The following is a 16,429-nucleotide window of genomic DNA, read 5'->3' on the forward strand; positions in this document are numbered from 1 at the left end:
TCAGTTGACACACCACTATATATATATGCTTTTGCCATCCTTCCCAACTTCTTTCTTCTCTCTCCTGTTCCTCTGTTTCTATTCTTTTGGTTCTGGGTTTTTAGGCTCTCAGCTAGGACTGATTTAATTTTTTTTCTATGTCTATCCTCCTTTTCCACTTCTTCCTTAGGTCCTCAACTTCATACATGACACTTCTTAAACTCTTTTGTGGTGCCTCTTATGCTTCTGTTTTTTGCTTGGCATCAACACTCTCACTTAGTGTACCCAATTTACTTTCATTATTACTTTAACCTCACACATCTATTTTTCATCAAGGAATGTTGTCTCTTCAATTTCATATATGGGATTCTTCTAGTCTATGGGCTGTCCTGCCAGACTTTCCTATGATACAACCTTTGTTTCACATTCCTATTGGCCTTCTTCTTTGTCTGTCTAATGACAGTAGTGTCAGTCATCCATTATTGATCTATCCATTACATCCTTTGTCTTAACCATCCTACTGTACTACACCTTTTTGCCTTTTTTAATTGGATATTTGATCATGTTTTCTTCCCATTTTTCCAGTATTACATTTTACCTTTCTGTATACCAAAAGGGTTTTCTTTCCTTATTGTCTCCATTCTCTATTCTCCCTTCTTCTTCACCATCTTCCTTGCTCAGTTCTTATACCTGTCTGAGTACTTAATGTGGTTTTACTCTCAGTTTGCCCCATTTGAGTTGTTGGCTTCTTTATTTGTACCAACTTTCTCTCATATCTCGTTTCCTTCTCCATATCACCTGTGGTTGCCATAATTCAGGTATCTATGCTATTGATGATTCTTGCACCTTTTCCATCACACTCCTCCTGGGGGTGGATTCCTGTGCATGGAGTGGGGACTTTCCAGAGAAGGTTCTGTACTTTCAGTTTACCTCCTCTGGGATCTGATCATCAACCCATGTGTTTGCCAGAAGTGGTGACCTGTAAAAGGGAGGAGAGGATCCTAGTGGTTGAGGGGTCCAACATGACACTTTGGACTTGAATTCCTGCAGATGGACAGCTTTGGGGTGCCCCCTAGTGTCAGCTGGCCAGTCTTGTTGGCCTCGGTCTACCAGCCTGTCTTTTCTTGCTACTCTATACACCCTGGGAGGCTATAGCCATCCTTGTTACCTTGGGTTGTACCATAACTGTTTGTTTCCTCTGATGGTCTCCAGGTTCATTTTCTTATCATGTTGAGGGAGACTGACTGTGGTCGATGCCATGTGACTAACGTAAATCAGGTCAACTGGCCATCTTTCACTGCTCTCTCTGAACTTGATCCTGCAGTCATCTGTATGCCATTGATAGAAGACTGTGTGGTAGCACTGACTGACTGTGTCATTCAGTCTATTCCTAAAACCTTGGCATGTTTCCATGTTATCCTTTTTCATGATGGAGTTCTGCTTACCAAATAGCACAGAAGGCTCAAAAATGGGTCTGGGATACCTTTCGTATCTTGCTTGCCAGTGGGCGCATGCCCATGCTTTGTAGGTAAGACAATCAAAGCCAGAAGGAATCTTGGATAAGTTCATAACTAGCATCTCTTCTACCATCAGTTCCAAAGTCACATGGGACAAGATACAAAATGTCAGTGGGCAGTATACTTTCCTTCCCCTTTCGATCTTTCTCTCATATGGCCAGGAAATTGCTGATACCTGAAACATCACTGACACTCTCATCGAGAATTTTTCTCATGTATGTAGCACTTCTGTTTCATCCCTCATGTTCTTAGCCATCAAGTTTTGTGCAGAGTTATTGCCTCTTTTCGTTTGGGCTGCTCATTTCTCTGACTATAATTACCTCTTTACACTGATAGAATTCAAACTCATTCATCATCAGTCAAACATGATGATATTCACTATGAGATGTGTCATCTCTCTCTTGCTATTCTTCTGGACATTTTAAATCATATCTGGCTGGAGAAAATTTTTCTGATGCTTGTTGCTGTTCTATTCTCCCTTTATCTTGGCCTGAGAAGGGTCCTAAGATTTCTTCTAACTATTGTCCAGTTGCTTTGATGAACTGTCTGTGTGAGGTCTTAAAGGGGATCATTAAAGTTTATATTATTTGGTTTCTTGAATCAGACAACCTCCTCTTGCCCACTCAGTGTGGGTCCCAACACTAGAGCTTCAGCATAGACCACTTGATTTGACTTGAAGTGTCAATCGGGGATGCCTTTCTCAAGCTACAACATCTTATTTCTGTATCATTTGACCTCGAGACGGTTTATGATACTAAGTGGAGGTATGGCGTTTTTGCGAGAACTCCATTCATGTGGGTTTCATGGCCATTTACACACTTATACACAACTTTTTAGTAGACCAGCAGTTTCAAATTCATGTGGGCTTGAAAGTTTCCTGTTTTTTCCACAGTAACTTGGAGTCCCTCAGGGCTTTAACTTGAGTGTCACATTTTTCAGTGTGAAGATTAATGTTATCACTGCACAACTTCCTTCTACTATTGCAAACAGGCTCTATGTTGAAGTTCCACATTTTGTGTCAGTTGTTGAGCATAAGGTTTATTGAGTGACCTTTTCAGACTGCCTTCAGTTGTTTGTTAAAATGGACCACAGACAACAGTTTTACCTTTTCTTTCAATAAAACCATTTGCATGTACTTTTGCCACCAACAGGGTATTTACCCCATTCCTGAGCTCCATCTCGGTGATGTTGTTCTTCCCATGATCCCTGAGGCAAAGTTTTTTCGGCTCATCTTTGACTATTAAATTAATCTTTATCCCACACATCAAGCAGCTACACGTTAAGTTTACAAGGATGTTGCACATCTTTCATGTCCTTTATTCCATCTCTTGGTGAGTAGATTGATGTTCTATGCTAATGATCCAAACTGGACTCTAGGTCTTTGGTTCTGCCAGGACCTCAGCCTTGATAATGTTGGACCCTTCTATGCTTTCCACTTCTCTAGTCCAGAGTTTGTACACTGATTCTCATGAACCTTCTCTTCATTTTTAGCCAGTTGCAACTTTTTTTATGGTATGTTTCAAAACTTTGATCCTTACCACAGCATCCCAACTGGAATTGTGTTGTTTTCCTCAGTGGGCTATGCTCTTTTGGAATAGGCAGTCTGTCATTCTTCCTTTTAGTCATCATGTTTAGGGGCAGCTGGCTGAATTGGGTCTCCCCTTGGAAGATGTTTCTGTCTTTGTAGGTCAGCTCATCCCATCATGGTTTATTACCATTCCCATCTGTGACCTTTCTTTGAGTCATCTGAGAAAGGTGGATACTCCTGATTGAAAGTACCATCTTCTATCTGCCTAACATTTTTTGAACCATCCTTCCATTCCTGTTTATCAGGTGACTGTGTTTTATATGTACAGTTTCTGTGTTTGATGCAGAGTTGTATACCATTTCTCTTGACCTGGATTACATAGAAGCTATGTAGTACATCAAGTGTACTATTCATACCGACTCTTTTAGCTTTCTGCTGGCCTTTGAATCATTTCACATTTATTCTTACCCTATTCTCATCTGTATTGAAAACCAACTGGCCCGTTTTTGTCCATCTTCTGTTTCTGTCCAGTTTTTCTGAATACCAGACCACATTGGTATTATGGGAACAAGGTGCTGATACTGCATCTACATCCATCTGCTATGGTGCTATCACTGCTGTGCCATATGTGGACTGTAGTCCTGTATTCAAGGCTTGGCTCTGTTCCAGTTGGCAATCAACTTGGAGTGAGCAATATGATAAGTAGCTTTTTTAGATCAAACCTACTGTTACTTTTTGGCCATCTTGTTTCCATAGGGATTGGAAGTAGAAATTAGTCATGGTTTTATAACTTATTGTCTTATTTTATTCTAAACTGATGCACCACCGTGTGGCCCTTGTAATACTCATCTCGCAATAGCCCATGTTTTCTCTCATTCTTATGTTACGACTGAACAATGGCACCATTTCAGACATTTTTTTCTGTGGTTTTACTACTGATGCTGGGCTGTTTTATTGGCAATGGTTATACTGTTCACATGTTTGTAAATGTTTAAGGACCATTGGCCTTTTAATTCTATTTAAATCTTTTATCCAAATTTTGACCATTGTTTTATTTTAACTTCATTTCTTTTTACCAGTTGTTTGGTGCAGATAGCCTAGTTACTTTGTGCCAATAAATGTCAAACAACCAACCAATCACCACACTAATTTACTTGGACTAGTCTTGCAATCTTCAGACTTTTGCTTCTTGGAAAGTTAACTGTTCTTTCTGCTTTGTCTCTCTTCTCTTACCTCTTTGATCATTCAGACCTAGATTGGTTCCTGTGCCTGTTTTGGGCTGTTTTGTGATACTTCATCTAGACTTCTTTCTTTTGGGATTCCCAACATTGTTTATTCTTACCATGAGACCTCCTTCATCCATGGACCTCTCTCCTTCCATCCTTACTGGGTGGATCTGTCATCTCTTTCAGTTTGTATATTCTTCTCTGGATGTGGTTGCTCATGGCTGTTTCACATTTCTTGATGATGAGAAACCCACTTGATGTAAAAATGTATCTTGGAACAGCTGGTATGGGTATTAACACTTTTACTAATAAAGCAGAGAACAAAGTTTCGACCTTCCTAGGTCATCTTCACGTCAACAAAGATAAACAAATATTTCTGCACTTCAAATGCATTATCTTTCTTGTTCTTTTACCAGTCTTAAGTTGAGACCCTTAGGTGAATGTGTGGATGACTTTTCACATATTCTTCACCATGTGGCTGATATTTCTTTTGCTAGTTTTTGGCTTCCACTAGTCATGATACTTCAATTGACCCACCATTTTTGAAATAGGTCCTTTGTTTGCTTTTCCACTTCTCTCCCTTTCTGTTGAACAGAATCCTGCCACGTGGCTGGTTTTACCTATCATGGATATCTAAGTATTTTTTCAGAGCTCCTCATAGAGCATTTTCCCATCTTATTCTATTTGAATGGAGCATGGGACACTCTTGCCACTTACCAGTTCTCAGCCACTAGGGTGGTTAGACCATGAAACATCCTCACCAGTTATGCTTAACACAATATTGTGAGAAATGGGGCAAAAGTGACACATCATCAGTAGAGTATGAGTCACCCCTTATAAACATAACAAATAATGTACCTTCTTCATGCAATTAAAGCCTGTTCTATAGAATTGAGGTGAGCTCACACAGTATGGTCTGATCATTCTGAAACCATACTACACCCATTGACTTGCTGATCTCTGGTGTGCAAGTGCTTAGATTGTCATACTCTCATTCTATGTGTCCTTATGATACTTGGGGCTCATTTGCTTCTTTCTCCTTACATTCTGGATTAAGAGTATACCAGGATTGGAATAAGATGCTGTCTGCAATGGGTATGCTCCTATGGAGCCCTTGCTGTCAGATATCATACCCCATGGTCTTTTCTTCATGTGCTTTCTGAAGGGAGCTCATCTTAGTAAAATTTTGCACTGGTCCCTCCACCACTTCAGTGTGGTATTCTAGAAATTCTGTCTATGGTGGTTAGTTATCTTGAAAGTTAACATTCTCCCTATTTGAAATTGTATTTCTAATAGACATCTCGCACATTTCTGCCTATTCTCTACCCTTCTGGTGCACATTTGTTGCCTTTTCTCATCAAAGAATGTTGTTATAACATGCAAGTACACAGAGAAATTTACTGCCAAATAGAGTCATGCCACTGTCTTGTTGGTGGATGTTTTTTTTGTTGAATGATCATGCCATCATGCACTAAAATAGTTCACACTTAACACGTAAAATTAGATAGGAATTACCTTAAGGATAGCAATGTACAAATACCTTAGGCAAATGTGAGGAAGTTACCTTTTCAGACTAAAATAGCTATGAGTATGCAAAACTCCAAATAGAATTGACTAGTTACAGGTGAAAATAGAGGAAACCCTTTTTATTGTTTTCATACATATGTTTTAGAGAAATTGGTATTTGCATTTTTGAGTTTTTTTACATGTATAAATAAATCTTTTCAAGAAACACTTGGAATGATTATTATTACTGAAGAATATTTTATATAGTTTTATATATCATTCATAGCGAACACATAATATTTAATAAAGCATTGCTTCTGGAGTGTAAAAATGTATTGTATCATCATTGTAACAAATGTTCTTTTGAATTATAATTACTATATTTGATGCTAATGATATACTGTTATGTGTAATTATTTGAAGATTTTTAAATTCATAAATACAGATAGTTAATACCAAGAGATGATAAAAACATTTGTATGGCAAATCTACCATTCATTTTGAAACAAAAGCTATTTTGCAACAACTTAATGACAATCATGAAATATAATTGTTCTACTTTAAGAACTAAATCTTAGTGAAATGTAGTCACTACTTCTGTACTTTAACAATTAACTATCAACAAGGGTTTGATTATAATGAATTTGTGAAATGATTTGTTCTCACCAGAGTGATAAAATACAATCACTAGAACCATGCTCTTGTTGAGAGGTGTATGCCAGCATGGTACTTTTCCACAGGTTCGTATATTTCCAAGTTTTAAGAGCTACTCATGATCATTTCTCAAAAACATACACATTTTTTAAATAAAATATTTGTAAAAATGATGTTAACATTGCATGGTAAGAACATTTGATTAGAAAAGCATGAAAATTTGAGAATTGTCTCTGTAGTACAAAGCTTTTCAGTTCTTCATTGGACCCTAGAACCCTATTTTAATGGTTTTTCTCTTTGGCCTCTGATTAAAAAAAATATTTTTTTTATTGTTTCTAGAACTGTGACAGACATAGCTCTACACACTTCATGCTTGTTGAGAGGTGTATATCTATCTAGAACTATGACTCACTGAGATCTATACTGTACTTGTGATTCTGAGTATTGTTGTAGCTGTATTGGATCAAATGTCAAACAGTTCTTAGATTTGGTTATCACACCAGTTACTGCCAGTATGGACAATTATTAGAAAGTAGTGACAGGAAAGATAATTTGCTGACATTGCAAAACTAAGTATTTTATTTTTATCTATTTAAGCCACAGTTCATAGTAATGGTTGTCTTTTCAAATACTTTATGCAATACTTTCATGACCAATGAAGAACTTTGTTGTACAAGTATACCTGCTACCTCTCAGGTGTGTGTCTGAGAGTGAAAATGCTTTGATTTACTTTTTTTTATTATTAATTCCTTGACTTCATGTAGTGTAGTACAATTGATCTATTATACTTATGATCAAGAAATGAAAATATTAAAAAGTTGCAGGGGTTTGTTGTAAACTGTATTGGGCCAGGGAAGTAAAACTATTTAAAATGAGGAACCTGGAAGAAAAACACGTGGATGCATATAGGTTAGTTATTGGAGGACTTATTTCTAGAAATAGAGCTACTGTTTATGAATTCAGAAACAAGAAAACTGTTGTGTATTGGGTATGAGTAGATAATATTACATTGCTTATAATTTCTAATATCATTGTGTGTGAATACTGAGTTCTTGTGTAATTCACTCATAATTGCTAATTACTATTTTGGTGTTTTGTGTTTGTATTGCTGTTTCCTTTGTCTTAAGTATATGTTGTGGAAACTAACATATAAACAAAGTACTATCTGTCAGCTGTGTTTAATTGAAAAACAACTGATATTGCAGTAATTTGGTATTGATAATTCTCATTGTTATAGCATTATGTTCTTATTCTGTTACATATTAAGTTAAAGTGCACACAGTGTTACTATGCTAATGGTAACATTGGACCACTACGTAGAATTATATATGACATATTGTATGACTGACTAGGATGAAGTATACATTTTATTGAATTATTTAACCATATTAGAAATGTTTTGCACAAACAAATATTTATGGAACCTGTACTGTTTTAGAGAACATTTTAATAATCATTTGTGTATAAAGTATGTAACTTGTATTATCCAAATCATCTGAATTGACATCCAACTTGTGATTTTTGATGATTTCTCAGTCTCTAGGTTAAATTGAGGTTTCATGGGCACAACTTGAAATTGTGTAATTTTCAACCCTTGTTCTTTCTCCTACAATTTATAATTATGGATACTAAATTTAAGTATTATGCAAATACCATCTTTTATATATATATGTATGTATGTATGTATGTGTTTTTCTCAGTTTGTCTTTCTTCCAGTTCACCTGGTGATGCTGCCTGAACCATTACATGAAGGCGAGGATAATGTGATATATTTCAGTAAGAATGACTTAGAGGTGAAGATTAAATTGTAAATTAAGTTATTGTCATTTTCAATCTTTGTGCAATTGTCATCCTTAAATTTTTATATTGTGTTTAGATTATTAGATCTACCTCATAAGTCTAGGCAGCAAATAAACATTTTTAATGATTGAAAATAGTTATTCTGAGAAGATAGATCAATTATGTATAAGAACAGCTTAATTCCATTGCACATCTGCTTAAGAAGCTTGCATTACCTCATACCTAAACATGTTTCACTTTAACTACACTTGGGCAAGATGACACATTTTTGTGCAGTTGCTCCCTCTAAATACTTGCACTCAAAATAACTTTTCTTCAGCACTGTGTTGAACAAACTTTTTTTTTTAATTGCTAAGTAACTGCATGATATTTACAATGGTTTACTAAAATTAAATTCAGTTATGTTGCACTGGTTTCTTCACTTTCTTTACAAAATGAAAAAAAAAAACAACTTCTACTTGCCTGATATTATGAGTTTTTAAGTGATGGTGGCTTTCATCATAGGCTTTTTCTTTGGGTTTGTGGATGATCGAGATGGACATAGTGAATGCTTTCTTGCATATCCTGATATCTCATCATTTTCAACTGTATCTTTGGTTTATTTGTTGTGGAATGGTTTAGCAGTTTCATTCACTGTCCTTCAAGCTTGCTTTAGCCCTGTATGTTGTATGCAGGGTTGTCATAACATATGCTTGTTACTTACATCTTCTTGGGTTGTGGTTTCATCATTACATGGATAATTGGCTTCTGTTAGCCTATTCCAAATTAGAGAAGTCATTCCTTCAATCTATCCAATATCATATCATTTTGGGTGTTTTTCAACACTCGTTGCAGTCAAGCCCAATCTTTTACTCTTTAACTTCATTCTATGAAGCTTTCAGTTTTCCATGCTCTTACAGCTTCCTTTATTACCACTCATTAAGTTCTATTGCTTTTGGAGATGTGATAGCTCTTATTTCCCTAAGATTGTGCTCATAAGTAGGCTTTTCATGATCACAAGAATCTTGCAAAGAATGCTTTTTAGGCTTTTATTATCCTTCCTCCTACCTTAATTGATGATCTGCAATGGTGGTTGGACAAAACTTGCACTTTGGAGGATTTCCTCTTTTTTCTCCTCATGTGAATTTGCATGTTATCACAGATGCATCCCTTCAGGGTTTGTGGTGTTGGTCAATCAACAGAAAGCTTCAGGTCTATGACCAAGTGATCTCATCATCATTTTGGAACTTCTTGCTGTACATCAGGCTTTAGTTCATTTTCTTCATCTGGCCAGAAATTGTCTTGTAATGATCCATTCCAATAATTTTACAGTGATTGCCTATTTCAGTCATTAGTGTAGCACTCATTGTCAATACCTGTGTATTGATGTATTGGATCTTCTTTTTTTTGGCCCCCATATGCCAGATATTCATATCATTGCATGTTGGTTTTTGTGTGGTTTATATCTAGTTGCAGATAATTTTTCCTGTACAGGGAAAATCTATGACAGAGTGGTCTCTTGATCCTCTTGCCTTTCTGTGGCTTTGCATTCAGTAGGGAACTCACATGATACTTTTGTCATGTTCTTCAACTGCAAATTACTTCTGTCTTGGTCTCTTGTTCCTTATCTTCTTGCTCTGGTTTTTGATGCTTTTAATCAGGATTGGACCAACAAATACTGATATGTTTATCTTTCCATTCAGCTTTTTCACTGGGTGATTTTGATCATACATACCACTCTATGTCAAACTTTTCTGATTACTTTTTATAAGCAACCTCAACTATAGTTTCATCAGCTTTTCCAGCTTCAACTTACCCCTCTATAACCTCTTCTACTATCTCCCTCCCATCTTCATGCCTGTTCTAGTGTGGTTTCTTTCTGGTCTTTGGCAAGAAGATCCAGTTTGTCCCAATGAGTAGTTTCATTTCTGGCTCAATCCATTTGCCCTTCTTCCATGAATGTTTACCAATGTAAATGGGACATATTTTGCTGTTGATCTTTAGTTTGAGGGTTTTTCCTGATCGATCCACTGTTTCACATATTGTGGGCTTTCTTACTTTTCCTCTTGATCAGGGGTCTTCTGTCTCCTTAATTTTAGGTTATCAGTCAGCCTTGTCCCACACCTTTCATTTCTCCTGATACTATAGGGTATTTACCTTTCATATGCTTTCCCTTCATATAACTTTTCTTTATTGAACTTCTCTTAGTGTGGATTCCTGTACATGGTGAGGGGACCTCCCAGGAAAGCTTCTGTTATTTCAGTTCTCCTCTGGGATCTAAACATCCACTCACGTTTGCTGTGCATGGAAACCCGTGAAAGGGGGCAGAGGATCCTGGTAGTTGAGGGGCTTGGGGCTTATCCTTGACCATAAGCTGACCTTTATACCACACATCAAGCAGCTAAGGGTCAAATGTACAAGAGCACTGAACATCCTCCTTGTCCTCTCTTCCACCACTTGGGGAGCAGATCGATGTTCTGTGCTAAAGATATATCATGCTCTTATTTGATTGAAACTCGACTATGGATCACTGGTCTATGGCTCTGGCAGAACCTCAGCCTTAAAGATGCTGGACCTCATTGATCATCAAGAACTTTGGCTCTGCACTGGGGCTTTCTGCGCTTCCCTTGTTCAGAGCGTATACATAGTCTCATGAACCTTCTTTGCACCTCAGCCATTTGCAACTGTCTTTGGTATATGCTTTGAAACTTCATTCGTTGCCAAAGCATCGAACCTGGGATTGTGTTTTCCTTCCTCGGTTGGCCATACATTTTCAGTACAGATGATCTGCCATTGCTTCTTTTGGCCTTCATATCCAGGTGAGTGTTACCCAGGAAGGTGTACTTTATCAAACCAATTTCACACTAGCAACCAATAGTTCATCCTTTATCTAGATTGTAACAGGTTCTGTCAAAATGAAGTGTTCCATAAGAACACCTATAGGCTGTCCAGGTGGTATTACTGTTCAATGCTAGACTGCCATTCATGAACTATCATTAGTAAAGCATAAGAGGATTTTGCCTGTTCCTACTGATCATTGGATTGAATAAATCAGAACCACTTTACTCTTAAGAATTTAGGGAACTTGGTTCACCCACTTGCTATGCTATTCCTTTGGACTCCCCCATACACATTACTCCACAGATTCTGTTAGTGGATGTTAGGGAGTCCTTACCACACCTAATTTACAGTCACTGGTATGGTGAACAGAGATTTTTTCTCTAGAGTGAACTTCCTCCACTATTGGAGAAGAGGGAGTTGGAAGCTCTCTAAATCAGGCCCTTAGATTTTGTTTCCCAGATGTCAGTTGTAGTGGTACCAACCTATATAGAAGTCTACTTATAATACTGATTCAGACTTAATGCTTGGCTATCTGGTTGTGCTTGGCCCTTCTTTTTGTTCAGTATTGGTTAAGTACATTGTTCATGGAAGAGGGTTCATAATCTTCTTGTAATTCCAAATGCAGAGTGGTCCCATCTTGAGTCCATGGTTGAGTATAACTTGTTCCGCATCCTCCTCATAATTTGATAGACAAGAAGAATATACCTCTGCAACTCAGTTGGGAAGTGGAGATGGGTATTCATAATTTCAGTTAGGATAAGCTCCTTTTTTTTCAGATTCGAGTATTGCATAAACGATCTTGTCATTCCAAGTTTGGGATATTGCCTTTTGGACTTCTTCAGCTTTGAGAAGAAGGTTTGTCTGCTTTGGTGTTTACTTTTTCATTGTGATTCTGGTGGTTCTCAATGCATTACTCTGTGGCTACAGGTTGGGATCAACTCACAAGTGTATATATATTTATATATAGTGTTGCCAATTGCCCTAGCCACCAACATTTGATACAGAGACCATGCCACTATAATTTCAACCTCAAACTGTGGAACAGTGGCTAGCTGACCAATAGTGATAAAAAATCATGAAATGTTTCAGCCACAGTATTACATGAATTAAGTTCTGGGTGAAGAGCATATGTGTTCTGGATGTAGCATGATTCCCCTACTAGGGTTTCAGTCTTTTATTGTCATGCCCATAATTTGTGCAGACACTTTCTGTATGGGTAATGCACTCACTGTTCCCTCCAGCTTTTCAATGTGGGATTATAGCTGTAGTGTCAGAAAAGGTATGTTTTGGAAGTTAACATTTTCTTAAATTGATAATGTATTTCTGCTCGCACTTTCCCACTCTTTCTCAGTGTTGGTGTCAGAGATAGTCAGTGGAGTTAGTCTCAAAAAAGTGATAATGTTATATGAATGAGGTGCTAAAACACAGTACCAGGATATAGGATACATTGACTTATGTGGAGATTTAAAATAATAAATAAAACACCATGTTAAAATAGGTACACAAATAAAAACATTTCAATTAAGGTCAACATATGGCCACTGAAAAGTAATTATGTTTTGATGTTGCAACCTCATCCTCAGAAGTGAGTTGTAAAGCATAATTGTGTTGTATGCACATTAAACAAAATGTGATATCGTGAGAAAAACTATATTAGCTCAACCAAAATGTATTACAGTTAATAATATTTGATAATTTTTGAAAATAATTAAATATTAAAAAAAAAATCAAGATCATGAATTATTGAAGAGAGATGAAAGTCCAATGAATATTTATGTGAAAATATGTGGTGACCTTTAAAATGTTCTTGCAGGAATTGTAAAGCTCTATGTAGATCATATGATCTAATTAACAAAAAATAAATATTTTATTTAAGAACAAGAGAGCAGAAAACAGTGGTGATGAGATATCATGAAAATGAAATGCTGAAATATAATAGTGTTTTAAACAAAATGGTTACACTTCTACCTTCTTAAAGAACTTTCTGAAGGAGTCTGTAACAGAAAGAAAATATTTCACAAACACCACTATTACAACTATACATATGCATTGCTCCTAGATGCAAAGTTTCTGTGAAAAACTCAAAAGCGTAGTCAAAAAGTTCAGTATAGATGTTTAATGGAAATCTTACAAGACAAAAAGATATATTCTAGTGAAAATCAAACTGAAACCTACTTACAAAAACTACAAAAATTTAATCTAAAATTGTGTTCCTTCAAGGAAACATGCTTTAGAAAAATGGAATGACAACTCTGGACAGAAGTAAAAAAACACAAAGACAGTATAAGACTCGTGGAAAAACAAAATTAAACTGGACACAAAATAAACTGGGATAGAAATAGAATCATTAACACAGATAAATATTTGAAGATAAGAAAAACTATATTTTTGTAGTCAGTAAAATACAGCTTTTACTAAACAGAGATTTGTGCTTGGAGATGAGCAACCCATAACTACCATTGGTTGAAACCACATACAGCTATTCCACCAGTCAGAATCAGGAAAAGCAAACAGTCTTAACATGTCTTCTATAAGATCTGCAACAGCTTATACATGCTGACCAGAAAACTGCTTTCTTTTGTGTTTCTCTACAAGCTTTTACTGTATGTTCCAATATAATCATCATGAATACTCTGCTTTAAACAATCTTTCAAAAAATCTCACCATTGTGGTTTACACAATTTGCCTAAGAAACATTCAATCTCGGTTTTTATTTTTTCAGTGTCTAGATCTTTTTATTTGATTGTCACACATTGTTTGTGTGTTTCAAATTCCAGGAGTTGCAAATTAGCTTATTGACCAGCTACCTGATGTTTTTCACTGAATTTTCAGGAGCATCTTTCACACATAGGTTGTCTGTTGGTCAGTGTTTTTGTGATAACTTACAATTATAAGCACTCATATTGATTACCTGCTCAAGAACTTCTGTAGTTGATGACTGATGTGTTTTGGCAGGAGGAATGCATTTATTCTTTTACTTTTTTTCATCTACTATCACATCATCACTGGGTTCCTCTAATCATTTGTTTTTCATTAAGTGGCATTCATTCTTTCTACCATCACTGTTTCTTATATTGTTGGATATTTTTTTTACACTATGATATGTATATGACTTTGACTTCGTGGTTGGCTGTAGCTTGATTAATTATTTGTGTTATTTCAGGTCAGTTGACTATTACCTACATTATTTCTAGTTTTTTATAATGCCATATGGCAAATCGTTCATTGTTGGTGCAGTTATCACTTAGTGCTACTTCTGATTGTTTCATATTTATTTTGGATTTATCTTTCTCTTTCATTTCCTGTTACAGAATTCTTCTGGATTGGAAAGTGAATGTGGTTTTACAGACTCTGACCTCACCTCTTTAAGTCTTATTTTATTTATTCCATGAGTATTTTGTACATTTCTTTTGTTGTTCTTAGGTATGATGACATCATTCTTACATACATCTTGTTCTGCCAGGATCAGATGTTCTTACACTCTGAAATGTTTTTACTTCAAACTTTTTATATTACTTTACATTATTCTGTTAGAGAAATCTTTCCATACCATAAAACCCCATTGGGTTGTCAGTTCTGTAACTAGTACAGATTAGTGTAATGGGTGAAATCCTAAAAATAAAAGAAATGCCATTTTCAAATGAAATAAATGCATGTTACCTAAAATGTGAACAGTTGCTTTAAATGTTAAAAAGCAGCAACAAACTATGTCACCAGAAAATAAAAGCTAGCTGAAGTACAATAAATGAAGTATATGATGTAATGTTGTATCTTGAATTTATTACTTCTGTTATGTAATATATTAACTAATTTCAGTAATTATAATAGTTGGAGCCAAATATTTACTATTAATATTATTAAAATTACTTTCCCTCAGTAATATTTATAATGAGTAATTTTTGTTAAATTACATACTCCAGAGAGGTAGTAAATAAATTAGAGAAGATAGAAGACATAGAAAAGAAAGTTTACAATTCTTGTTCTTGGGGAGATTGAGGCTTTTCTTTAATATTTTCTTGTGAAATTAAGAACTTAAAACTTGTATAATGTTTTGATGCCAAGTTTATTAATATACAATGCTGATAAAGTAGTTTAAATTCTGGTATATTTGTAAAAAGTCATGACATGCACACTTTGATCTACATGTAGTGAAGAGGGTTGATGGGCTAAAAGGTTTTCATTGGCATCTAAGCTGAGTTGACTGATCTTGGACTTCTCTCTCACAAAGGATCTTTCTGATAGGTTTAAATCCATTAGACTAACTGCTAAGTTGTTATAAACTCATAATATATACATTTATTGTTTACATGAAACCAGTAATGTGTCATTTGATTATTCAAGATATTTTTATATAAAATGTCTTGTTATTGAATTTTATAATATACATATAAAGAGTGTAGTAAATAATGCACATAAATGAAAGCAAATTAGATAAGCATGTTACTTAATTATTTCAGGTTATTGGTTTGAATGTGAAAATTAAGAAATGGATTTGAGTAACAGTAGGATCATAATATTTCTTGAAATTCATTTTTATTTCATGTTATTTTGACATTGGTATTTAGTTGTTATTCTTGCAAACTTTTCTTCTGTTCTGAATTATAAACTTAGATAACTGTCATCAGTAACAAATACACTCAAGATATGTATAAGATTAAATTATTTTAACTTTCGTAACTGTGATTTCCTAAACATAAAATGTTTATTGGTTTGGTTTAAATATGTCTTCCTGAAAATTAACCTGTTACTTACTTAAATTTATGTATATATATATATATAAAACCAGCATAAAAAAATTAGTGTTAAAATTGAGACAAATATCTTACAGAAAGCTGTGTTAAAGAATTACATTTAGCTTTCTACATATGGTTTTTACTGATTTTGTTTCCAGAACATAGAGACAATAAAAAAGATTAGTATATTACTAATATATTTTATTTTACCATTTTTAGGAGGAACTAGAAAGAGATAAAAGAATTGTGTGGCTCATTACTTTTTATGCATCATGGAATCCTTCTTCAGTGAATTTTGCACCAACATTTTCTGATATATCTGTTAAGTAGGTCTTTAAAAGTTGTTATACATGTATGTTTATGTAAGTTGCTGGTAACTACTAAATTGGCCAATGCAAACAGAAATTGTTTAGCAATTTTATTCTTGTGCATAACTGTTTAAGCACAATATTGTGGATAGAAATGGAAGTATTATTTTAAAGTTATGGTAAAGAAATATTTATTAGAAACATATAACTACATTAGGCTTGTCAATAACTATTTTATCCTAAGACAGATTCAGCATAGAAATACAGTGGTACCTCGGTTCTCAAACAATTTGGTTTTCGAACATATTTTTTGAGAAAAAATGTTTTGGTTGTTGAACATTAACTTGGTTCCCGAACC

At 35.1% G+C, this 16,429-nt stretch overlaps 1 protein-coding gene across 2 annotated transcripts in view; it reads left to right on the forward strand.

The window, feature by feature from the left end:
• LOC143244302 (thioredoxin-related transmembrane protein 2 homolog) overlaps window positions 1-16,429 on the forward strand; it is a 56,093-nt gene that overhangs the window by 20,266 nt on the left and 19,398 nt on the right. For both annotated transcript variants that reach the window (XM_076488709.1, XM_076488710.1), the window contains exons 4-5: window positions 8,127-8,203; window positions 15,983-16,089. In XM_076488709.1, coding sequence (XP_076344824.1) covers window positions 8,127-8,203; window positions 15,983-16,089 — 184 coding nt within the window. The remainder of the gene's footprint in view (window positions 1-8,126; window positions 8,204-15,982; window positions 16,090-16,429) is intronic.

Source organism: Tachypleus tridentatus, chromosome 2, assembly GCF_004210375.1.
Source record: "Tachypleus tridentatus isolate NWPU-2018 chromosome 2, ASM421037v1, whole genome shotgun sequence".
NCBI lineage: Eukaryota > Metazoa > Arthropoda > Merostomata > Xiphosura > Limulidae > Tachypleus > Tachypleus tridentatus.